This window comes from Monodelphis domestica, chromosome 6 (assembly GCF_027887165.1).
Source record: "Monodelphis domestica isolate mMonDom1 chromosome 6, mMonDom1.pri, whole genome shotgun sequence".
Lineage (NCBI taxonomy): Eukaryota > Metazoa > Chordata > Mammalia > Didelphimorphia > Didelphidae > Monodelphis > Monodelphis domestica.
The window spans coordinates 233,518,188-233,544,153 of NC_077232.1; the positions used below are offsets into that span (position 1 = coordinate 233,518,188).

The 25,966-nt window shown below is 36.8% G+C and overlaps 1 protein-coding gene and 1 long non-coding RNA gene across 4 annotated transcripts in view; one reads left to right on the top strand and one right to left on the bottom strand.

Moving 5' to 3' along the window:
• PDLIM3 (PDZ and LIM domain 3) overlaps nt 1-13,711 on the bottom strand; it is a 54,670-nt gene extending 40,959 nt beyond the window's left edge. The window contains exon 1 of one of the 3 annotated variants that reach the window (XM_001363191.4): nt 13,331-13,711. In XM_001363191.4, the coding sequence (XP_001363228.1) occupies nt 13,331-13,423 (93 nt within the window). In that variant the 5' untranslated portion in view covers nt 13,424-13,711. The remainder of the gene's footprint in view (nt 1-13,330) is intronic. The other 2 variants (XM_007496036.3, XM_001363108.4) reach the window with 2 other exon arrangements.
• LOC107649301 (uncharacterized) overlaps nt 12,970-25,966 on the top strand; it is a 165,187-nt gene continuing 152,190 nt past the window's right edge. Inside the window, exons 1-2 of the long non-coding RNA XR_001622838.2 lie at nt 12,970-13,309; nt 19,694-19,807. This is a non-coding gene — a long non-coding RNA (uncharacterized LOC107649301). The remainder of the gene's footprint in view (nt 13,310-19,693; nt 19,808-25,966) is intronic.

Below are 25,966 nucleotides of genomic sequence, written 5' to 3' on the forward strand. Positions count from 1 at the left end.
TGGTAGTCTAAACATAGGAAGCATAATCTTTTCTCTTTTGAATATTTAGCCTTTCTGACTTTTTAAAACAAACACTAATTATAAACACTAGACTGATCTTGAAATTCAGCTGGGTTTCGGTATTGAACTTGTGGAAAATGAGAAAACCATTTGCGTAAATGGCAAATGGTGATAGTTCAGGTTCTGCATTTAAGGATTTCTCTTAGAATGTTAGAACTTTTAGGAAATATAGATTATCTTTTGATCAATGAAGAAAACCAAAGCCCAAAGAGGAACTGACAACGTTAGAATCAACAACCAATTTTCTTAACTCCAGGGATCCAAATGGACACTAAGTGGTTTTTATTGTTACTCTCAAGGCACTTGAGGTTGATGGGAAAGACCTTTGCCTTATTCTATCTTGCCACTCAGTTAGCCAACAGGAATATTTCTTCAGGATTAGGAGTTGTTAGTTGGGAAGAGAAAATGCTTTACAAAGAGAATCAGGGTGGAAGGAGGAAAAAAATATCTTTCTTTCTTCTTGTCTTGGCCTCATGGAAGGATGATCATCAATTTGCCTTATTTTAACTGTACTGTGTCAGTGACTGGAAGTAAACATAGCTCTGTAGCGAATGACCTTAGACATATAGTGCAGTGTGTATCAATTATACACTAATGAGCTGTGTTACTTTGGGTAATTTTTTAAACCTTTTTGAACCTCATCTGCAAAGCTGGCAAGATGATTCCTTTCAATCTTAAAAAATTGAAGAAAAAAAATCTCATAAAGTAATGGAGGGTATGTTGTGAGATTAACACATAGCCTATATTAAACCACAGTTGAGCCAGATAAAGAAAAAAGTTGAAGAAATTATATCAGGATAATGTAAAACTCCTTGTTTGAATCTCTTGTTAACTCAAACTTAGCTCTAACTCCACCTTTGATGTGAATCTTTTCCTGATTTCCACAGCCCCCCTCCCCAACTTTTAGTGCTTTCCAGTTCCTTGACAAATTACTCTTTCCCAATAGAATATGAGCTTCTTGAGGGAAGGGATTGAACCATTTTTGTCTCAATATCCCTAGGACATAATATATGCTACATAAATGCTCGTGGATTGCTTGATAATTTCCACCAGCTTTTATTTCTGCACTTAAAACAAGTAATTGAGACAAAATGCTTATAGATTTAATATTCTTCATTCATTCCTTCTCCCTAATAAGTGAGCAGGCCATATGTTGACCCAATCTACCCATGCGATTTTTTCCCCTTGGGTGTGACTGAATGCTGGTGGCAGAAGGCTAAAAATGAGGTAGATTTTAATTATCTAAAATTTTTCTAATAAAAAAGGCCATAGGTTATTTAAAGTGGGCTACCAGATAGCAACTCTAATGCAGCATGATTTTAGGAAGCCAGAGTCTGATCACACTCATCAGTAGATCATGGCTCTAAAGCCATCCAGTAGTACAACTAACTTCTTATTAGTAAAATTCTAGTCTTTCTCAATAATTTATTATTAGACATTATTAAATCAGTAGAAAACTGCCTTTCTCAAATGGAATTACTAACATACAATTTATTAACAATTAAATAATAAAGCAAAGACAGATTTGATTATTTATAACATGCTGACAATAAGAAAGTTCACAGTGTGAGTCACCTCAAATTGTAATATACCAATGGCTCATGATTCCTCTTTACTGATTAGCAAAGTGTTTGGGATATAATTGGCACTTAGTGAAACTTAATGAGTGCTTATAGATTGACTCTCTGATACAATTCAGTTCATTCCATATGCATTTCAAAGTACTTTAAAAGTCTACTTCATATTTCTACTTAATGATTAAAGTCAGCATCTTAGGAAATGTTAGGCTAGTCTTTTTTCTCTTTCTCCTCTCTTTAGCCATCAGAGGAAACAGTCTGTCCAGAATCCTTGCCAGATCCTCACGGATTCTCCATACATTTTCTTTATAAATATCTCCTGATAGGATTTCATCATAAAATAACACTTCGAAGTTCTCACAAGAAAGAAGTCCATCCTCATTTTCTCTTCTGTCTTCCCCACATATCATCTCACAGATACTCATAGATCAAAATTAACCAATACTGACTCTAAAAGAGAAGCATCACATTACAAGGCATTTTCTAACTGTTTTCAAATTGCTAGAACAAACAGCTTTTTTTCCTTTCAATATTCCATAGGATACAATGACAGTATTTGTAGTCTTTGTAAGAGAGGCATTTTTGAAACAAGAATTACAGTAAGATAAAAGATTTAGAGCTGGAAAGGATATCAGAAGCTATTTCAATTTTCATTTCAAGCTCTTCATTTTACAGATGAAAAACTGAGAATCAAACAATCTATAATGTGACACATAAGATATGAAAAACATGAGATATGGTCATTGGTCTCAAGAAGCTTATGATATAACTGAATATAATAATTATCAAAAATATGTGTGAAATATCTAAGTGCTAAATAATGTTTTATTGTTAGTCCCAATATCCCTGAGTTGAGGCACTGAATAGCAGCTCCCTTTCCCCATGTTTTATTATTTGTTATCCTCAGCTCATTGTCTTCCTTCAAACCAGTTCCTCTTCCTATTCCTATCACTGTATCCTAACTTCTATGTGGATTCCTAGTAGGCATAAGAACAGGTGAGTAAGTAGCAAAATAATCAGACATCTAAGCTTTTCTTCCCTATGTACATGGTTGTACCAAAGAAATGGATTCCATGACTACCTGGATATTTGTTAAGAGCCAAGAATGCCAGTACTCATTTGGCAACGTAAAAGAAGAGATTCTTCTCTCTCCACTTTAATTTCAGAAAATATCTGAACTTGCTTGGGATTATGTAGCAAATAATTTATAATCATATTTTGTTCTGATCTGTCTATAGCCACAGGAAACATTAAGATATTTTGACAAGTTTTCTGGTTCTTTGTTAAAATGAGTTAAAGAAGACACATATAAAGGATAAAAATCTGTTTCATTTTTGCTCTGTGTTCTATGAAATTTCTGTAATGTCCTTGTGAAGTTCCCAAGTCTTGGAGATCATGGCCAAATTTCTAGGGTGCTGGTTTTTCCATGGAGTATTTTTGGGTACCTTGACTCTCAACCACAGGACTTTTACTTGCCACTTCTGAAATCTGAACCATAATTACATTTATCCTATATATTAATACTTCATTAGGATTTCTAGAACTTTCTGTGGGCCCTGCTGCTGAATACTTTTACACTCATTATTTCCCCCAACTAGAACATGAGATCCTTGAGAGCAGGGATCATCTCATTAAGAAAAAAAATTGAATCCCCAGTACTTGATAAAAAAATTAATCTATTTCCTTCTGCCCTCCCTCCCTTCCTTCTTTCCTCTTTCCTCCTCTTTCTTTCTCAAATAATATTAAATGGAAAAAGCAGGGAAGTCAATTCAATTAAAAAATAATCAAATGCCTGCTTGTGCAAGGCTGATGTAGTATCAGATGTAAAGATATAGTAGACATTCATCTTTACAGTATTTCAGTTTAGCAGGATAAGGACTACACTCTAATTTCATTGGAATTGGGAACTTCTTGGTGAGGAAACTCCTTACATTCTAACAAATTGTCATCTTCTCTGCAACTCATATTGAGAGAGATGTCTAGATCACTGAGAGGTTAAATGATTTGTTTAGGGTCACATTGTAGAACAGAGGCAAGACTTCAAGCATATCTTATTTTCTAGCCATTACTGCACATTCCCTCTGTTATGCCCTGCTGCAATTTAGTAGGGGGAAATAATACACACAGATATAAATATAATTCCAAATAATTATGATGATATCAGCTGGAGAGAAGTTTTTTCTTTTGCTCTGTGCTAAATGAAGAATGGCTAAGACATTGTTGTCTTGCCTTTTGGATTTTATCTTTCAGAAGGTAGAGAAGAAATGACAAAGAAGAATGTTGTTCTGGCTTTGGGTCTGGTCAATAAGGAAGAACTTGTTGGAAGAGAAGAGATGATGGGAAACTTGACGGCAGCAACCATGTTATCTTAGAATTCTTGACAGATAAAGAGTGAAACCCCAGATGTATTCTGACATGTACTCTAGATTTGGGGAAAACATAATTCAAAGAGTTCAGTGAGATGGCCCCGGGGGACTCTAAAAGGGAAGTCTGATAAAGAAGGACTGGAAACTTTCAAGAATGGAATTTTGGTGACAGTCACAATTGATCCAGTGAGGCAGTAAAGGAGGTAGGTGTCTACAGAGCCCTGTTTGGTGGGATGGCAAGTTAGCACATTCACCAATTCTAATTTTAAAATAATAAATTTGATTAGAATTTAACTGAAGATGAATGGAAATGAGCCATAATGTCAAGAAGACTAAATAAACCTGTGTATGAGCTGAGACTTTGTATAAGCACTTGCCTTACTAAAGGCAATGAAAAGGCTGCATTGATTGGCAACTTTCTGAAAAATGGATTGGAGAAGGAAAGCTAGGAGACCTGTTAGGAGGCTAAACTTCAGGTGAGAGGTGATGAGGGACTGAAATGGGGTTTTGTACAGCTGGGTAAAGAAAAGATGGCATGATGAACCAGAAAATATATATTGGCTATGGTATAAGGAATGAATTAAAATGGAATCTCTGTTACAGTGTGACCTATCACAGAAGTCCTTCCCCCAAAAGTTTTGACTCCCCTAGAGTTTTGACTAGAGCTAGGATCAAACCAAGGAAAGATTGGATCTGTACTTGGCATGAATGGAAAGATGATAATGGAAAGAAGAAAGAATTTATTGTTATTTAGTTATATTCAATCATGTACAACTCTTTGGGGTTTTCTTGGCAAAGATACTGGAGTAGTTTGTCATTTCCTTCTCCAGATCATTTGACTGATGAGGAAACTGAGGCAAACAGGGTTAAGTGACTTATTCAGGGTCACATAGTAAGTATCTGAAACCAAATTTGAACTTAGGAAGATGAGTCTTTCTGATTTCCAGGCTTGACATTTTATCCCTATTTTGTTTTTGTTTTCTCTTCCAAGAAAACATTAGTCAGATTGGTAAAGATAAAATGTAAACAGACATGAAGGAATTTGTAACATAGGATGAATGAGGTGATGATAAGAACACTTTTATCTGTCATCCAAAAGTTCAAGGCACTGAGTTTGAATGAACCACATCCTATGTCCTGAAATAAATTGTGGAGATGATTCCTCACAGTCTTTGAGGAACAAACTGGAAAGATGTCACTGGCCTGGGGACAGGGAAAATATTTTACTTTTCAAAAGAGGTAGATGTTAAGCTAAAAGGACTGATATTGATGCTAATTCCTGGTCATATCCCAGGTTGTTTATTAAATATATTATTAAAATACCTTGTGAACACAGGCTCCTTAAGAAGATATCATGCTGAGGACAGCTAGGTGGCTTAGTGGATAGAGAAACAGGCCTGGAGATATGAGGTCCTAGGATCAAATTTCCTAGCTGTGTGATCCTGGACAAGTCACTAAACCTCAACTGCCTTACCCTTACCATTCTTCTGCCTTGGAACTGATATTTAGTATCAATTCTAAGACAGAAAGTATGAGTTATTTTTTTTTAAATGATGGGACCCTAAATCCACTGTATACAGATAAATAAATAGATTAGAATAGAGAAACCCGAAATGTTCAGATTCAGAAGTAATTGCTGAAATCTCTTTTTAAAAATCACATTTTAAATTTCTCAATCGGTAATCATGTAGTTGATTTTTAATAATGTAGGCTTTATATTTAATAATATCCATATGACTTGATTTAGTTAGGTTTTTTTTAGTCTTTTGGGATTTTAACAGTCAATGTATTAGCTCTTTTGTATAATCTGCAGATTTCATAAGCATGACATTTCATCTAAGCCACTGATAAAAATGTATAGCCTAGGGGCACAGACAGCTCTCTGGGCCAGTCCTGTGAAGCTTAAACTGCCAAATTACATCATCAATCCATGAATAACACATCTTTGGGCCATTCAACCAATTCTGATCTACTTACATTATCCTGACCTAGTTCATATCTGTCCCACTTGTTCACAAACATGGCAAAAAGAGTTTTTACTTGATAGTTGATTCCTAGAACAAATCTAAAATTTACATGAAATTACTTACCTCAATAGCCTCTTAGCAAAGGCTACATTTCATCTCCCTCTTTACAAATGATCTCAGACATGGTTTTCTAGGAAACACCTGCATTCTTTCTCATAGATAGAACATTTTATTGAATATAACGTGAACACATGGTAAGTATTCACTAAGGTTCAGCTTGGGTTCCTTAAGAAAATATCATGCTAAAAGCAGTGAGGTGACTGCATTCTTTCTTTTTCTCCCTCCCTCCCCTCCAGAATTGAAAACGTATCACCCTGAGAGCAAAGGCAAGGCATTTGTTGGGTATCATAAAGGAAGACGAATTATAAAGTGGGAAAAAATATCTCCAAAGAAGTGAATAAGGCAAAAAGTTGATGGACATGGGATGAGAGAGGGATAATCAATGAACAGCCTTTGTGTTCCATTGGAATCCTTACCATGTCAAGAGAATGTGGGAAAGGACTCCAATACATTGACTATAACTTATGGAAGGATATGAGCAAGAGTTGCTTAGGATAAATTGGTAAGGATGAGTTATGTTCTACATCATTGGAGGGAATGCTCACATTGATATTGTAGATCCATTTAAGAATTTCAGTATTTTGTATCCTTATTTAAACTACTCATATGACATTGTTACTATAAAAGTGGTAGGTAGCTAGGTGGCTCAGTAGATAGCCCTGGAACAGGAGTCAGGAAGACCTGGGTTCAAATCCAGCCTCAGGCATTTATTAGCTGTGTGACCTTGAGCAAGTCTCTTAATCTCTGTTTGCCTTAATCTGTTGGAGGAGGAATCAACTCCAGAATCTTTGCCAAAAAAAAAAACCCCATGGAGAATATGATCCATGTGGTCACAAAGTTGGACATGACTGAACAACAACAGTAATGTTGTAGAATGTAAAAAAAGCTGTAGATTGGAGTCAAGAGAGACCTGGCTTTGAATCTTACATCTGACACACTGTGTAAGTAACCAAGGGTAGGTCAATTAAATGCTCTGAGCCTTTGTTCCTTCAGTTTCCAGTTAAAATGGGGAAAGTGATAGTTATCTGTCATCCCTATCTATCTCCTAGGGTTGCCAAAGAGACTTGAGAGATAATGCATGTAAAGCATTATGCGAATGGCAATTTTTAGTATTATTCTTTCCTTAACAAAGCCTTTTCCTTGTGCTAAGGAAGGTTTTTCTTCTTCTTCTTCTTCTTTTTAAACCCTTACCTTCTGTCTTGGAGCCAATACTGTGTATTGGCTCCAAGGCAGAAGAGTGGTAAGGGCTAGGCAATGGGGGTCAAGTGACTTGCCCAGGGTCACATAGCTGGGAAGTGTCTGAGACCACATTTGAACCTAGGACCTCCCGTCTCTAGACCTGGCTCTCAATCCACTGAGCTACCCAGCTGACCCCTTCTTTTGTTTTAATGACTAATATTGGCTCCAAATAGCCCAATGATGAATATCATGAGATTAAATATTTGACATTTACCAAGCTCACATTTACAAGTCACACAAGACACAAAATATTTACAACACTAAAAATGCTCTCAAGGAGTCTTCACTCTAATGGTTCAAAAGGAATACATATATATCAATAATTGTGAAACAAGAGAACATGTGGTAAATGCAAGTACTTTGAGGAATTTGAGAAGAGATCCATCCCTTTTAGCTGAGGAACCCAAAGAAGACTTCAGTAGAACAGGAGCCCCAGCCCTGGCTGTTGAAGAAAGGCAAGGCATTTAATAGTGGGAAAGTAAGGGAATAGATCCTTTTCAGGCATGAGAAAAACTTGGACAAAGAATGGGCAGAGTGAAAGTAAAGGATAGAGTGGAAGACAGAATTTACTAGATTTTGGAATCAGAAGACCAGGATTTGAATCCTGACTCCTGTGTTTTTTACTGTGGGACCTTGGCAAGTCAGTTCACCATTCCTTATAAGGCTCCTTCCAAATCTAAAATCATATGATCCTATGACGGTAACTAGCATGAGATGAGACTAGATTCAGAAGCTGGAGCCAGATGGTAAAGAATCTTAAATAGTGGTCCCAGAAATTTATACTAAGTAACAAATATTTAATATTATTGATAAAATATCATATTTATAAATAAATATATGCATTTTGTATTATAAACAATACATTTTGTATATCATATATGTATATTTTTACTTCATTTACTTTAGGTGATAAGGATTAACTGAAATTTTTTGAGTGACATGATTAGAGAGTCAGACTAATTATACAGGAAATAGTGTGAAATTTGTATTTGAGGTGGGTGGGGGCTTGAGAAAACTGTTAGTCGATCATTCAGTAATCTAGGTGAGAAGAAGTAATGGTTTGATGTAGTGTTGAGAGCAATATGGTGACCTTTGTGAAAGGTATATACATTTTGGTTTCTTTTGGATCATGCAGATAGAATTTTAATCTCTTCGGTGACTATCTCATGTCCTTAATGGTTATTTAGGTTATGAGTTATTTAATTTCTTATGAAGCCTAAAATAATTGATATTTATATTAATAGTTATTTCCCTTATTGTTTTCTTTATTCACTTATTTGTTTGTTTTCCCTTTCCTAGTATCTTCCCTTATTTTGAGTAGACAATCTTAGAAAAACATTTCCCCATATACCCACAGTTTCCCCCCCCCTTTACTTTGAAATAGCAACTATGTTACAAACACAGATCCCTCTAAGTAGAATTCCTGCCATCCATCCATGCTGATAAAAGATTAAATTAAAAGAAGAGTCAGCTACTGTCAGTGTGGGGAAGGAGGGGAGAGTCATCATTCATTTCTCTATTTCAATAGACAACTTTTAGTCATTTTCTTCTTTATTAATCCTTCATCTCTCTTCCTCCTTCGTCCCTTAGACTAGAAGTATAGAGCTACCCTTTTCTTGAATGCCCCTCCGGTTCTGTTGGGGAAATGTCACTAGTACACTGGGGTTGAAGCATCTTTCTGATCCTTTTTTTCCCTCTGGAAGCAAAGATATTTAAGTCCCAAATCTAATTTGAGAAAGGAAATCTTATATTAAAATGAACCTTTTGGTTATTTACAAACCATTGTGTTTTCCTTGCTTTCCCCTCAAAAATTATAGTAAGGAAATCCTGAAAGCCTTCATATAAGTGATATTCTTCTAGAACATGAGGTAGGAAATATTTTTTGGAAGAGCTGTAATATGTAATAATAATTTCATTGCAGATTCACTTGGTTCTTGTAAATGGAAGGTAGGAAAGAATCCCAAGATTAAAATCATGCAGAATGACCTTAAAGTCACAGAGGGTGATCATAGTATAAGATCATGCACATATTTAAAGCTGGAAGATACTCTTGAGGTCATTTAGAGCAGAGATGTCAAACATGTGACCTACAGGTAATCTACTTCAAATCCTCTTTCCACTACATCACAACAGATCATGACCCATATCCTTGCTTACATAAGTCTTCTCCCTCTGTCTTAGAAGGGAAAAAAGGGAAGAGCATAAAGTAAATTCAGCATCTCAAGATAACCTTGGAAAATTTTTTTAGCTTTTATGTCAAGGTATTTCTAATAATCAAATGCTAGTGTAGAGTAGATATTCATGAGAATAATTTAATTGTGGCTACCTCTAAGTGGCAGTTCCAAAATATTTTTCAAAGTTTTAAGTCAATTACCAATTAAGTTGGTGAGTGTCTGATCACTATGGCACCCCAAATATTTAGCTTTTCCTTTTAATGATTCTACTAACTGCACAATTTTTTCAGCCAAGTTAATAGCTGAGCCAATAGCAACAGCAGCAGTAAAAATATTTTGGTAAGGTGTTGGGCCTTTGGTTTATCGGTGATGTATTGGTTCTTTTATCTGCCCTTTGTCTTTGAAAGGTGAAGATATGATTCTACTCCTAGATGTCTTAGATCAAGGGTTTTTAACTTAGGGTACAGGGACACCCAAGGAGTCCATGGATAAATTTCAGAAGATCTATGGACTTGGATAGGAAAATCTTGATTGTTTATTTTTCATCTCTTTCACGTATTTAAGAGCTTTCTTCTGAGAAGAGGTCCATAGGCTTCTCCAGACTGTCAAAGGAAGTCCACAAAATATGCAGACTGTGTTGGGCATTATAGCAAATAAGCATTTGAAAAATGGTAAAGAAAATTCTTCTATCAGCTGTTGCTGAATTCAACCATTAAAAAAACTACCGAGAAAAGCAGATGCCTCTAACTCCAAAGAGAATTTGTGAATTGATAATAAAGCCCAGCTTTCTTGAGTGCCAGAAAAGCAAACCTTTAATGAGCTCTTACAAATGAATAGGACCCTTGACACTGAACAATTCTCATTTAATTGATAATATTTTTGACAATGTAAACAATGTTTGAGAGGCAGTGTGGCATAATGAATAGAAAGTCCATCCTGGAGCTAAGGAGACTTTGGTTCAAATCCTACCTCTGAACTAGATTACTTGCTACAACCATGGATAAATCATTTATTATTTCGGTCCTTCAGGCAGCTCTTGGAGATTATAATTTACAGAATTTGCTGATCTACACAGTGGAGAAGAATTCTGTAGTAGAATTCTCTATATTGATGAAATTACTGTTTGGCTTTCCCCTCTCCAAAAGCTAATTTTTCCCCCATCTTAACATGTCCCTTTAAGCCTCCCTCTCCCTTGTGATTCATGATGTAGAAACATGAAAGGGGGAAAAAAAAACCTCCCAACAGATTTTGCATGTATAACACTGAAGATTTGGAAATACATGTTACAATTTTTTTTTTTGCTTTTTAAGATGCTAACTTAATGGTGTTATAGTCTTTTTCCCCCACTTTCTTTTAATTTCAATGGGAATAGCTCCAGAAATAACTGTTGCCATAAGACATGAAAAGTTACTGACAGTCCCCTGACTGTTTACTCTATACAAAGATAGACCTGGTCTTGGGGGAGGGAGAGAAGAGAAGGTACAAAGCAAATGGCCAATGTGGACCCTGCCCTTCAGAAACATATTCTGGTTAGAAAGACAAGCTATACACATGAAATAATTTACTAGTAGTACAAAGTACACAGCAGTATGTGATAAAATTCTGTAAGAGTTCAGAAAAGATAGGAATAGCTTCTTTTCTTTTTTTTTTAAACCCTTACCTTCTGTCTTGGAATCAATATTGTGTATTGGTTCCAAGGCAGAAGAGTGGAAAGGGCTAGGCAATGGGGGTTAAGTGACTTTCCCAGGGTCACACAGCTGAGAAGTGTCTGAGGCCAGATTTGAACCTCCAGTCTCTAGGTCTGACTCTCAATCCACTGAGCCACCCAGCTTCTCCCAGGAATAGCTTCTAATGATTATTGTTACTAGCAAAGCAATATATCTCCATTAGCCTTTTGAATCAGACCAAATGGAAATTTTTCCTTGGAATAAAAAAAATGTACACAACAACATGGTAACCTTTCAACCATATGAATAATAGGAATTGGCACCTTACACCACTGCAGAAACTTTTCAGTTACATGTTAAGAGCAATTTGACCCAATCCTTTATTTCTTTGGGAGTTAACATAAACACAATTCATCCTTTGTTAGGGTTAGAAGTCTATTTCATTAATACAAATAAAGGAGAACTGTGATCTAGAAACTACTAAAATAGTTCTGAGAAGAGATAATGGAAACTTTTCCCCTTTGTAAATCCATAAAAGGCATTGCCTGACCCAAAGCATTTGAGTATTTTCTGCTTAATTTGCCTAAGAACATTTCTTGGTTTCAATCAGGTTCAATGCCACAAACTTGCATTAACATGTTTAAATATTTTTTGAAATGGGTGAAACAAAGTTCAACATGGTCCTTTTATATGCTTCTGTATAAAACATTGTTTCTTTAAGATATTGTAAGAAGGCATTTTCTCTTTCTCTCTCAGGAACATGCACGAATAGAACAGAAATAGAACACTGAAGTGTTTTCTTTGTACAAAGGCATTGTGCAATGTATTTTCAAATTAAACTATCCCTAAGTTGTTAAGTATGTTTGTAACAAAGACTAAGAAAATAAATTAAGGCTTGATACTCTAGTTTTAAAGGGTTCCAGGAGGTTTCTTTAAGAATTTATAATTAAAATACAAATAATTTTCTGATAAGGTGAAGCATCATGTTCTTATAAAAAACCAATTAGATTAGGATGTATTTTAGAATTCACAAATACTAGATGATTTTTCATGGCTATGAGTCATAGCATCATAGACGCAGATTTGTTAAGGGACAGTAGAAGCCATGGACTCCAACTCCTTCATTTTACAGATGGGGAAACTGATACCTAGGTTAAGTGACTGGTTGAGGGTCATTCAGCTTTAGAATTCACTTTTGCTAAAGAAATTACAGGTTTGACTCCTCCTTTGAGTATCTGAGGAGGGATTTAATCCCTGCTCTTCCTGGCTCTGAGTCCAGTGCTCTATCCACTTCTAAGATCATGTGCTTTTGTGATATGCGAAAAGTGTTTCTAAACAAGGTAAAGATAGACCTTCACAGCAAAATTTAAAAAGTATTATGTTCATCAGGCAGGCATATTCCTGACTATCACTTATTCTCCCAAGACCCTTCTTTGATAAGTTTTCTTGGTCGTTCAATTTACAGTTATAGCCTTAGAAAATGCTTATTTCAGATTCCTGGAAAGACATGAATTTACCTTAGCAGTATTTTCCTTGTAAAGTTTCTAAACTCAGATCAGCCTATTGAGGTTATGCATTGCCTCTATCCCTCCTAGATGAAATTTATATCAGAAGACAAACATGCCTAGTCCGAAGAAACAGCTGCCAAGTCCGTGTTCTTTTCTTTCCTTCTCCCTCCCCACCCGAGATCACACAGTCATGCAATTCAAAGGAAAGAGAAGGAAAGGCTGGGAAGTGGGAGTAGGGGGTCACAGCTTCTTGGATTTGCTGTTTTCAACCTCCCTGAATTCTGGGAAATCATCCCCTTTACAAGTGTCCTTCCCCAGGGTCCTGACTTCAACCAGTGAACTTTCCTTCCGTCCCTTTCCGCAAACCCCAGCCAAATTTGCAGATGAGACCCTTTCCCTCTGACAGCGTAACTACTTAGCAAGCTCCCTTTCCCATCACCTTCTGAAGCCCAGCCTTGCATGATTTCCACTGTCTTTCACTACCTCTGCACGCTGATGTTCAGGAAAAATAGTCCCCTCCCACCCTGTCCAGGTTAGATATCATTCAGCGCTCTCTGGACAGGCTTGTGCAGCAATTTGGAAGCCAAAACACCAAGATGGGAAGCAGAAACCGCCTCCCTGATAGAGAGAGGTAAGAAAGGGAATCACCTACCCTGGTGATGATTAAAGGTTGGTTAAAATCTATCCCTCCTGACAGCCTGAATCCCCAGGGCGCAGGGCCTGGGAGAATGACATTCTGTGGCATGATGTCCTTTCCTTTGGGTTCCCACGAGTGGCACCTCTCCTGTCCTCGCTATGGACAGGGATGGCGTGGGGGAAAGTCTTGCCAACAGCACCTCTCCCCAAAGGGGCAGCCAACACTCTTAAGTCTCAATAGTTTTCCTTCTCGTCCCACAGTGGCAGGATCGCAGCCTCTGTACTTTATCCCCGCGAATGGAGTGACGTCACCACCCCCACCACCCCCACCCCTCCCCAAAGGAGAGCTCCAACTTTGGTAGTAAGAGAAAGTCTGGACACCAGGGAGTTTACAAGAAATGCATTTGCTCCGTGCAGGCTGCCTCTGCCCATTCCTGGGCAAAGAAAGAAGGCGGCTTCAGGTTACAACTTCCTAATGCTTTCTTAAAGTAACACCTGGCCCTTTTGGTTTTCCTTGTTTACCTTCTGTTGGGTACACAGCTAGGTAGTTTGGGCACGAACAGAGAGCGAGGGCTGGTCTCTACTCTCTGGAGAGCTTTATGTTGGAGGTATCGTAATTAGAATGCGCTAGTGAGCGGATGCCAGCAAATCTGGCCGTGTGTGTTTACATAAGTCCGTCTCTCACACGTGCGTGATATATACACATGGCGAGCATATATACAATACACACAGGTAGATATGTGGAGATGATATTTTGTCATAGAGAACTGCTGGGGAGAAAAGTCCTTCTATTCTTGCAAATTGATAATTGCTTAGCAATTTAATTTTAGAGATTGCCTGGGACTTTGAGAGGTTGAACAACTTGCCCTGAGTCACACACCTATTATATATCAGAGGAACCTGTGTGTTTCTGGTTTGGAGGCTTAACTCTATTCACCATGATGCCATCCTCTCTCCTTTGTCTCCCCGTCCCTCTCTGTCTTTACTTTTCTCTCTATCCCTTCTTCTCTCTGATGTTTTTTACTATCTCTGTTTCCGTCTCTCTTTTTCTCTCTCTGTATCTCTCTGCTTTTCTCTGACTTTTTTTTATTCTCTGTGCCTGTCTCTGCCGTTCTCTCTGTAGCTAAGCTGTTTTCTGCTTTTCTCTATTTTTACTGTGTCTCTCTGCTGTTCTCTCTGTATTTACCTCTGCTTTTTCCCTTACTCTGTTTTTACTCTCTGCATGCCTATCTCTGCTGTTCTGTGTGTATATTTCTGCTTTTCTCTTTCTATTTTTACTGTGTGTCTCTGCTCTTCTCTCTGTATCAGCCTCGATTTTTCTCTCTGTTTCTGTCTTTAATCTGTGTCTGTCTCTGCTGTTCTCAGTGTCTGTTTCTCTCTCTCTCTGTTCCCCCCTTCTTCCCGCCCAGCACATGTGTGTATATAGTCAGTAAAGAAGAATGTATTAAATGCCAGCCACATGCCAGGCAGTCCCTGATCTCAAGGGGTTCACATACACACCCACAAGATGTTCATGAGTCTCTCAGGATACCCTGAATAGCCTATGTGATTCTTGGCCTTTATTAAAGCAGGAGTAGATTCACAAGGACATAATAGTGAAATGGAGACCTATGTGATGGAGATGCCAGACCATTAAGAGTTCTGTTTTGAGCAAACAGTATTTCTGCTCCTTTGACAGCTTTCTTTCAAGGGCTCTTGAGTAGAGTGTTAAGAAGTTAGTCATTGGTTAGAGAATAGAGCCATAAGATCATAGGTTCAGGGATCTTACAGGTCATCAAGTCCAAACTCTTCTGTTTACATATGAGGGAAAAGGAAACCAGAAAGGCCTTGATTTACCCAATCTAACATAGATAATATGTGAGTTCTGAACCCTACTTGCAAATTTGGCTATCTGTTTATTTTTTTACTGCATCCCAAGGAAGAATTGTGAAATTTAACTTTCGCATTTGTAAAAGTAATGAATTTAAATTGTCTCTGAATAATGAAAAAGAGGGTGTTGCCATAAAACAGGAAAGAATGGCATTCTATGTGCAGAATATAATATGAAGTTGAAAGTAGATGGGAAAATGAGATGCTGAGCAGGTGATAGGGACAGAAGACAAGGAAAGAGACCCATTACACAGATATCATTAGGAAATCTATGGTGGTTTAGTGGAAGGGGATACCGTGTATATAATTTCTATATCCTCAAGTAATTATAGAAAACTCAGAGATGATGATAGACTCAAAACAATCATGGACTTAGAGCTTGGGCACCTAAGTTTACATCTCATCACTAGCACTTTTGATGTGATCACTCCACCTTTATAATCCTCAATTTTCTCATCTATAAAATGGGGGTAAGAATATTTATATTACCTGCCTCTAAAGTCATTGTAAGAAAAGTACTTTTTAAAATTTAATGGATTAGATACAGATGATTTACTAGTGTTGTCCAGTGATTTCTCGCATTCCTAAAAGTGGTTCAGTCTCCTGAGTGCCCTTTGGAGCATTTATAGGTTTACATATTGGAGGTTGCAATCAATTTTAGAGATTCTCTTGTCATGCCCTTTCATTTCATAAATCAAGGAACTTAGGTTAGGTCATAGCTAGTAAGTAACAGAGGTGGGACTCAAACCCAGGTCTTCTGATTCCGAGTAATGCATTATATCCATTGTACCAACCACACCCCACTATTACCTCTAGGACCAAATGAGAATGTGACTAAACTTTATAGGGTAGCTGGAATAATTGCTCTCTGTCCTCTCTTCTATTTGAATAATTGATGATGGGGAAAATATTAAATTTGAATTAAATCATGGAGGTTCAAGTCTTGCTGTGATCTCTATTATGTGACCATGGATAATTAACTTCTGCTTCTCTGAGCCTCAGTTTCCTTCCTGTTAAACAAGGATGATAATACTTGCCCCACTTCATTTGTTACCTCCATCCTTTCTAGCTATCTTCTTATATTTCCCCTCCCTTTGGGGGGGGGGGCGAAAGTCTTAGAGACAGTCTTCTACAATTATTGTCTTTACTTCCTTTTCTTTAACTCTCACAACTCTGCAGTCTTGCTTTGAAATTTACCATTTAGCTGGAACTATTCCTCCAGTTATCAATGTTTTCTTATTTGATAAATCTAATGGCCTTTTATCAGTCCTCATTCTTCTTAACTTCTCTTCAACCTCTGACATTATTGATGAGTATTCTCTTTTCTCTCTTGACTTACATAACACTATTCTCTCCTAGTTCTCCTACCAATCTGATTATTATTTTTCAGTCTTCTCTGATGAATCTTCATCCAGGTCTATTTGAGAGTTGAGGGGGCCAGGAGAAATCTGAAGTGTACAGCCCCCATGAAAAAAGGCAATTTTTGGAAAGAACTAGGTCTGAGGACAATTTGACCAGCTGGCCTACTGTAGATCAAAGAGGGGATAGGGACTTTGCCAACGCAACTAGCATGTCTTACCTTAGACAATGCAGGGAGGATTTACTGCAAGTCATTAAGCAACGCTCTTCTAAACCAAGTGCATGGTCCAAGTTTGATAAGGTCAGGCAGGAAAAAGGGGAACATCCTGCCACATGCAAATACTGTCTGTCAGAGATGGCAGAGTCCATCTTAGGTTTAGAAGCAGTTAACTGTGGGTGGGGTGTTCCTGCCCTCCTCCCCAAACCCCAGCTCTCTTGGGCCCTTTTTTCCCTCACTCTATACTGTTTTTCTTAGTGATCTCATCTGCTCTCATGGATTCAATTATCTTTATGCTGATGATTCTCAAATCTATGTCTGGTTCTGACGCTTCTTCTGACTACTATTCTTGTTTGTCCAACTGATTATTGGAAATCTTGAATTGGATGTCCCAAAGACTCAACATGTCTAAAACTGAACTCATTAACTTTCTTCCCTCAAACCTCTCCTTTTCCATACTTACCTATTACTTTTGAGGGTATCCCATCTTCTCAGTCCCTTTAGGATTACAATCTATGTTAAATCCATGATATGTCACTCATTTCACCCCTTCACACCATATCTCATGAATGGCCAAGTTATATTGATCTACTTTTATGACATTTCCTCTCCTGACTCTGCCACCAGTTTGATGATGACTTATACCTGTCAATATTTATACAATACAATAGTTATATAATATCTGGCTGGTTTGTATCTCTGTCTCTTTCTTATCATCAAGTCAATTGTCAAATTGATCTTCTTAAAGTGTATGTATGGCCATGTCACTCTGCCCTACATCCACCCACCCTCTTTCAATCAACTGCAATGGCTCCCTTTTACCTTCAGGATTTCTTTGGGATACACACATAGCAATGGTATTGATGGATCAAAGGGTCACAGTTCTTTCTGCCTAGTTCCAATTTGCTCTGCAGAATTGTTGGACCAGTTCACAGTTCCACCAGTAGCAATCAGTGTACATAATTTTCTATGTTCTCTCCAGAATTTATAATTTTCCTTTTCTGTCATGTTGTCTGATCCATTATTGGTATAAGCATATAAGTGGTACTTCAGAGCTATTTTAATTTTCAGTAATCTAATCAGTAGTTATTGAGAGCATTTTTTCATATGATTATTATTAGCTTTGGTTTCTTCTGAAAACTACCTGTTCACAGCCTCTAACTATTTGTCAATTGGGGAATGGCTCTTATTTTTATAAAATTGGCTCACTTCTCTATATATTTGAGAAACAAAGCCTTTATAAGAGAGATTTGCTATAATTCTACCTCCCTCCCCATTCCCCACCGAGTTTCCTGCTTTCTTTTTAATTTTGGTTGCTTTGGTTTTGTTTGTGCAAAACTTAAAAAAAATTTTTTTTCACATAATCAAAATAATCCATTTCACTCCCCACAATCCTCTATATCTCTGGGGTTGGTAATAAATTTTCCCTTATCCATAGATCTGACAGATATATTTTCCCATGTTCTTCTAACTTACTTGTGATATCATCCTTGCTATCTAATTTAATATTCAATATTATCATAACATCCTTGTATGCAATAATATTTTTGAAAGATAATATGCTTGAAAGGCAGTGTGGTATAATGTATAAAGTGCTAGGCATGGAATCAGGCAACCTGAGTTCAAATTCCACTTCTGAATACTTAAGTAGCCATCTGATGATAGGCAAACCCTTAACCCCACTGATCCTCAGTTTCCTCATCAATAAAATGGAGATCATGTTAGCTGGACTACATTCCTCACAGAATTGGTGTGAGACTCAAATGAAATAATGCACTTAACCAATATGAATCTTAGATATTATTATTAATGAAAGTAGGCAAGAACTAATAGGTTCCCTCTATTACTTTGTTTCAGTGGAAACAGGATTAACTTTCTCTTGACCAATATCTTTATAGTAGGTTCTCATGTTTTTGACATGTTTTTGCTAAACATCATCTTTATTTTAACCATTCATAATAATGAGCAATAGCTTGAATGACACTTAATGTTTTACAGCAGTTGTCTCTTCTGACTGTAGTGTTATGTATACAGTTATGCTTTGATTCCATTCTATGAGCTAAGCAGTCTTTCTTCCCTTCCTCTCTTACCTCCCTCTATGGTAGGTACTATGGATATGAATATGAAAAATATGACAGTCTCTGCTCTCAAGGACTTGCATTCTAGTAAGAGATAAAAATATGTAGACACATAAAAATATAAATAAGGAAGCATTACAGGGTCAAAGAAGAAATCCAAACTCTATAAGAAATTTGATAAGGGAGAGATTACTGTTAGTTTGGGGAATCATATAAAAGAGATGCCACTTAAACTGTACCTTAAAGTAAAAAGGATTTCAATTGGTCAGGATGTAGGAGCACACTTAATTTAGGACTACATGAATGGACAGGGAAGAGCTTACCCACCTTCTCCTTGAAGCTTTCTATGATATTTCCAACCCATTTGAATGTTCCATACTACATATATGACCTAGAGCCATTTATCTTCTCTGACTCCTAGTACCTGATTTGTAGAATGAGAGATTTAGACATCGAAGATGACCTCTGAGGCCCCTTCCAGCTATAAATCTAGGATCCTTTTTCTGTGTTCCTATTATGTTTTCAGTCATTATCACACATCACCAAGGTTCAATACCTACCTGTTCTATATTTCATTAGTGTTAATTTTATTTAGCTAATCAGATTATAAATTCTTTGAGGCTTAGGGGACATATTTTATATCACCCTTGTTTCTTGAACAGGATGTGGTATAATTCTGAGTACATCCTTTGATATAGGCATATTGTAACAATGAAATCTTTTTAATTTAGGCAAGTGTTACTTCCTTCTTACTTCTTTCTTCACTTATTACTGAACTAACCAAGTAGGATGCTTTTGACAATTACTATTGTACCCATTCCCTCCATCTTATCATTTACCTCATTTTATGTTGCAGATGTTGCTCCATATCATCACAGTGCTGATGTAAACCACATCGGAGAATTCCTAGGCAAGCATCCATCCAGTTCTACTGAATTCTTCCAAACATTGTGTTTTGACCTCCTCTTAGGTAAAAGCCAAGTTTTATTTCTAGAATCTATTTGATTTTCATGCTTTGGTTGATTGGTTTGTGGCAGAAGCTTTGTTGAGGAACTAGTTATATAACATTCCTTTTCTTGGGTCTGCCCTTTGTGCTGGCACGGGAGACTATGTTGTTCCATTCCCCAAATCTTTGTCTTTGAACCTAATGAGAACATAAAGAGCAAACTTACTTGTATATTATTTTATTTATTTATTTTTAGATTTGGAAAATTTTATTTAATTTATTAAGTTAGAATATTTTTCCATGGTTATATGATTCATGTTCTTTGCCTCCCCTCCCCAATGCCCCTCCCATAGCCTATACAAAATTCCTCTGGGTTTTACATGGGTCATTGATCAAGACTTATTTCCATATTGTTGATATTTGCCCTAGGGTGATCATTTAGAGTCTAGATCCCCAATCATATCCCCATTGAAACATTTGATCAAGCAGTTATTTTTCTTCTCTGTTTCTACTCCCATAGTTCTTTCTCTGGATGTGGATAACATCCCTTCTCTTAAGTCTCTCAGAATTATCCTGGATAATTGCATTGCTGCTAGCAGAGAAGTTAATTACATTTGATTGTACCACAGTGTATCAGTCTCTGTGTACAATGTTCTCCTGGTTCTGCTCCTCTCACTCTGCATCACTTCCTGGAGGTTGTTCCAGTTTGCATGGAATTTCTCCAGTTCATTATTCCTTTGAGGAAAATAGTATTCCATCACCAACATATACCACAATTTGTTCAGCCATTCCCCAATTGATGGGCATCCCCTCGTTTTCCAATATTTGGCCATCACAAAGAGCGTGGTTATGAATATTCTTGTACAAGTCTTTTCCCTTATTATCTCTTTGGGGTATAAACCTAGAAGTGGTATGGCTGGATCAAAGGGCAGACAATTTTTTAAAACCTTTTGGGCATAGTTCCAGATTGCCTTCCAGAATGGTTGGATCAATTCACAATTCCACAATTCCACCAGCAATGTATTAGTGTCCCAGTTTTACCACATCCCCTGCAACATTTATTATCTTCCTTTGCTATCATGTTAGCCAATCTGCTAGGTGTGAGGTGGTACCTCAGAGTTGTTTTGATTTTCATTTCTCTGATTATAAGATATTTAGAACATTTTTTCATGTGCTTATTAATAGTTTTGATTTCTTTAACTGAAAATTGCCTATCCATGTCTCTTGCCCATTTATCAATTGGAGAATGACTTGATTTTTTGTACAATTGATTTAGCTCTTTGTAAATTTTAGTAATTAAACCTTTGTTAGAGGTTTTTGTTATAAAGTTTTCCACCACCCCCAATTTGTTGCTTCCCTTCTAATTTTGGTTGCATTGGTTTTGTTTGTACAAACCCTTTTTAATTTAATGTAATGAAAATTACTTATTTTACATTTTGTAATTTTTTTCTATCTATTTCTTGGTCTTAAAATCTTTCCTTTCCCAAAGATCTGACAAATATACTATTCTGTGTTAATCTAATTTATTTATAGTTTCCCTCTTTATATTCAAGTCATTCACCCATTCTGAATTTATCTTGGTGTAGGGTGTGAGATGTTGATCTAAACCTAATCTCTCCCATATTGTTTTCCAACTTTCCCAGCAGTTTTTGTCAAATAGTGGATTTTTGTCACAAAAGTTGTACTCTTTGGGTTTATCATACACTGTCTTGCTGATGTCACTTACCCCAAGTAGATTCTACTGATCCTTCCTTCTGTCTTTTAGCCAGTACCATATTGTTTTGATGACCACTGCTTTATAGTATAGTTTAAGATCTGGTACTGCTGGGCCACCCTCCTTCACATTTTTTCTCTATGATTTCCCTTGATATTCTTGATCTTTTATTTTTCCAAATGAACTTTGTTATTGTTTTTTATAATTCAGTAAAAAAGTTTCTTGGTAGTTCGATGGGTATGGTACTAAATAAGTAAAATAGTTTGGGTAGGATTGCCATTTTTATTATGTTAGCTCATCCTATCCATGAGCAATTAATGTTTTTTCCAATTATTTAGATCTAGTTTTAAATGTTTGAAAATTGTTTTGTAGTTGTGTTCATATAGTTCTCGTGTTTGTCTTGGCAGGTAGATTCTTAAGTATTTTATATTGTCTAGGGTGATTTTAAATGGAATTTCTCTTCCTAACTCTTGCTGCTGAAATATATTGGAAAAATATAGAAATGCTCATGATTTATGTGTGTTTATTTTGTATCTTGCAACTTTGCTAAAGTTGTTGATTATTTCCTCTAGCTTTTTAGTTAATTATCTATTCTTAAGTAGACTATCATATCATCTGCAAAGAGTGATAGTTTGGTCTCCTCATTACCTATTTTAATACCTTCAATTTCTTTTTCTTCTCTGATTGCTACTGCTAGTGTTTATTTACTTGTATATTCTTTTTGGTTTATGTTGGGAATTTTTTGCCTGTATTTAATGTGAATTGATTGACTGTGTAGTACAAGGGAATAAATAGTATTATGTGTGAGAATATTTTAATTCCAAATAGGACCTCCTTCCAAAGTACACTTCTGCTGCTGTGAGATACCACTGTTGTTTTGGACATTTGCAGAATTGGGAAGATAAAGGAGAGAAGAGATGTATCATTTTACAGGATTCTGTGGGAGCACTCTATCTTTTCTAAAAATGAGAACAGGGGGCAGCTGGGTGGTTCAGTGGATTGAGAGCCAGGCCCAGAGATAGGAGATCCTGGATTCAATTAGCTGTGTGACTGTGGGCAAGTCATTTCACCCCCATTGCCTACCCTTTACTCTTCTGCCTTAGAACATTCAATACACCTTACTGATTCTTAGATGAAAGGCAAGGGCTTAAAAGAAAAAAAATGAAAACAGCATCACCTTGGCCATGCCTTGAGATTTAAACAAACCTCCATATGCCTTACATCACATTTTTCTCCGAAAAAATATTCCTGGACTACAATATAGTGTCCTACTTCAGAGAATTTCCCTGGAACTTTTGGTTTCTACTTGATCTTTGGGTTGGTGATGTTTGTTGGTGGTCTTCCTACTACCAGCAGGTCTACAAAGGCAATTTTTTATTCCCTATGTTTTCTTTGCTCATATTGCCCTACTAAAGTTAATTTGATTAGGAAATGAATTTGGTGGCCTTCATTACTACCCCTTTATGTCCAGAAGAGTGCTTTAGTGATTGTGCTGTACTACACAGAAAGGTTTTGGAAAGGCAATAACAATTCTTTTATGTTTCCACATTGCATTGCATACTACACCAAATTGTCCCAAACTTCCACTATGAGGCTCAAGTTTTCTTGTTTACTTCCTCCCCATGTACTGTACAAATAAGGGAGATTCATCTCAGACTAGAGACAAACTAGCCTAGACTAGGGTTGATCCCAAAGTCCAGAATACAGGCAGCATAGTTATTTTCCCTCTCAATTTGGCCAGCTATGACCTTCTTGCCAGTTTCTTCTAGTTACTCACAGGGAGATTCAAACAAATTCCCTCTAGTCACTACTCTCCTGGGAAATGCCAGGATGAGAATCTCCCCCTCTACATCCCTGACTCCAGTAGACTGGTTCCATGAAAGTAACACCGATATACAAATGGACAGATCAACTAGAGATACCAGGATAGGAGAAGGATATTATCATGACCAAAAGGTTGATGCATATTCTAATTTGTAAGAACTGAGGATTACTTGGTTCTGTAAATGCTTCTTTTGAGAAATTGGTGCATTCTTCAATAACTTGTGCTCAGTGAATGGGGGAAAGTCACCAGCCTCAGCTCTTGCTAGTTGTTGGGGCTACCTGAACTCCTTGAATCAGAACTATACTACTTACCCATGAATCACCCCTCTAAGCTCCATGTCTGTAGCTTTTTCCCTTTTTCTGATCATCAAGCACGCCTTTCTTTTTCTCTGTGTTAGTAGTGTTTTGACTATTCTGCTGTGTATTGTACCTGAGCAGCTTTTTTTTTTTTTTTGATAGCTACTTCCATTGTGCATAATTGTGTGAAAGTCACAGTTTCCTTTAAGTAGTTGGGTTTTTGTTTCAAACATCCTAAGGTTTGCTTTGGGGCAGAGTTATGTTATACTGGCATATGATACTTAAGATAGCATCAATACATGCATACTTATTTAAGATTGATTCAGTTATTTCTTTAAGTGCAATTTTTTAGTCTCTAGAGTCCATGTGATTTTCATATTTTGGTAGACTGATTTCCTCTTGTAGCTTTTCCAGGGGAATAAGTCACATAGAATTCCATGATTTGTGTTTGCCAAATAAAGCTTATCTACATAACTCTGTTAGTCTTAGTGAGCCATGGGCAACAGCAAAAACCTAATCTTTTCAGAGCATATGATTCAATTGTACTCACAGGAAGCATCGGATTCTTGGGTTCCAAGTTAGGGGCATTAGAGATATCCCTTCATATTTTTTTCTGAGCAAAGAGATCTTCTGGAGCATATATTTGCAAAAATAAATGAGTTTTTATTCTAAATCAGTGTTGGCCTTGGCCACCATAGTTCTATACTTAGCAAGTAGAGCAAGCATTTGTTGAGGAAGGCAGTTTCTAGGATCACTTGTCCCCTTGTTGTGGTTGCTTAACATCTATTAAACTTCTCTTTTAAAAAAAGCAATGATCAATGTCAATTTTTATCCATTTCCCATTTTATAATTAATTGTTCATTTAGGTAGGCAAGGTTGGAACAATTTATCGTAACTCTTATCTTTGTCTTTTCTTTTAAATGGGCACTAATTTTGATTTTTACTCTGATTAGTCTCTGTTCTAATTGCATTCAAAACAGCTAAGTCTGAAATATTTTCCATATTAGTAGCCAAACATTTTTTGACTGTTAAGCTATAACTAGTACCATGGCAGCAATGTGTTGATGACATAAGCATGAGGCTTCTGAGTCTTTTGCAAGGCTTTGATTGCTCCCATTTTAAAATTCCATGTCATATTTGAAAATAGAATATATCATCTTCACTTCTGCTCACCTTTTCACCATCTGAGGATCAAAGTATATGTTGAGATGTTTGCCAAAGAAAAGTTCATGTGATGTGAGATTGTATTAATGGAACCAGAACCAGGGAGGTGATTGGTCCGGCAGTATTCTGCTCTGGTTAGACTTCATCTGATGAAGGGGCTCAGTTTTTAGTATCAGATTAAAAAAATTTTTTTTATATACCAGAGAGGGCAGTAAGTTGTTGAAGGGCCTTGAGATCATGCCATGGTAAGATGCCAATTGAAGGAAGTTTGACTTCTTAGACTAGAGAAGAAAAGACATTGGGGAGGTACAAAGATTATCTTCATGTATTTGAAGGATTGTTATGTGAAAAGGGGAACTGGATTTATTCTTTTTGACTTCAGAAGGCACAATGAAAATGAAGGAAGGAAACAAGCATTTATTAAATGCCTACTATTTGCCAGACCCAGTGTTATGTGCTGGGATTCATATTATGGCAAAAAGAAAGTCATCCCTGCCCTCAAGAAGCTTATATTCTAATGGAAGAAGACAATAAGCTTTTATTTTAATGGAAGAAGACAATAAGCTTATATTCAAATGGGAGAAGATAAGATAGAAAAAGTTACTGAAATGGGGGAATAGGGAGCAAATAATTTTAAAGCTTAGACAAAGGCAGGACCGAGAGGGAACCAAAAGGAGGTCAACCTGGAATCCTTCACAGAATGGAAGCTCCTGGAAGAACTTGTCACCTGTGGCTGGGATTAGGGGATGAGGTGAACTGGATCTCCTGGAAGGATATTCCATGGCGAGCTTGGTGCATTCATAATGGGCTATTCTAGGGTAGAAGAACAATGACTGAGTAGAACACAGGGGAAACAGAGGAAAATTAAACTTAGTTGTAAGGGAAAAAAAATCTCCCTATTAGAGCTAGCCAAAGGTGGTATAACACATGACACTCCCAATTCATGGGCTGTGTCCTGCAGAGATTAACCAATTCAATTTCCATGGGTCTTGCATCCCTTAAAAACATAGTTCATGGGGCATCATTGATGTATTTAGTGGTCAGACAAAGGATAAAATTAGCTTAATGTAAAGACATTTAAAGAAATAGCATCCTAAGAAAAGAAGTAACAAATCTTAACCCTTTCCCATAAACACTCCCAGGAATTAACAACACTGGTGTTGTTGAATTAACAACAATACTGT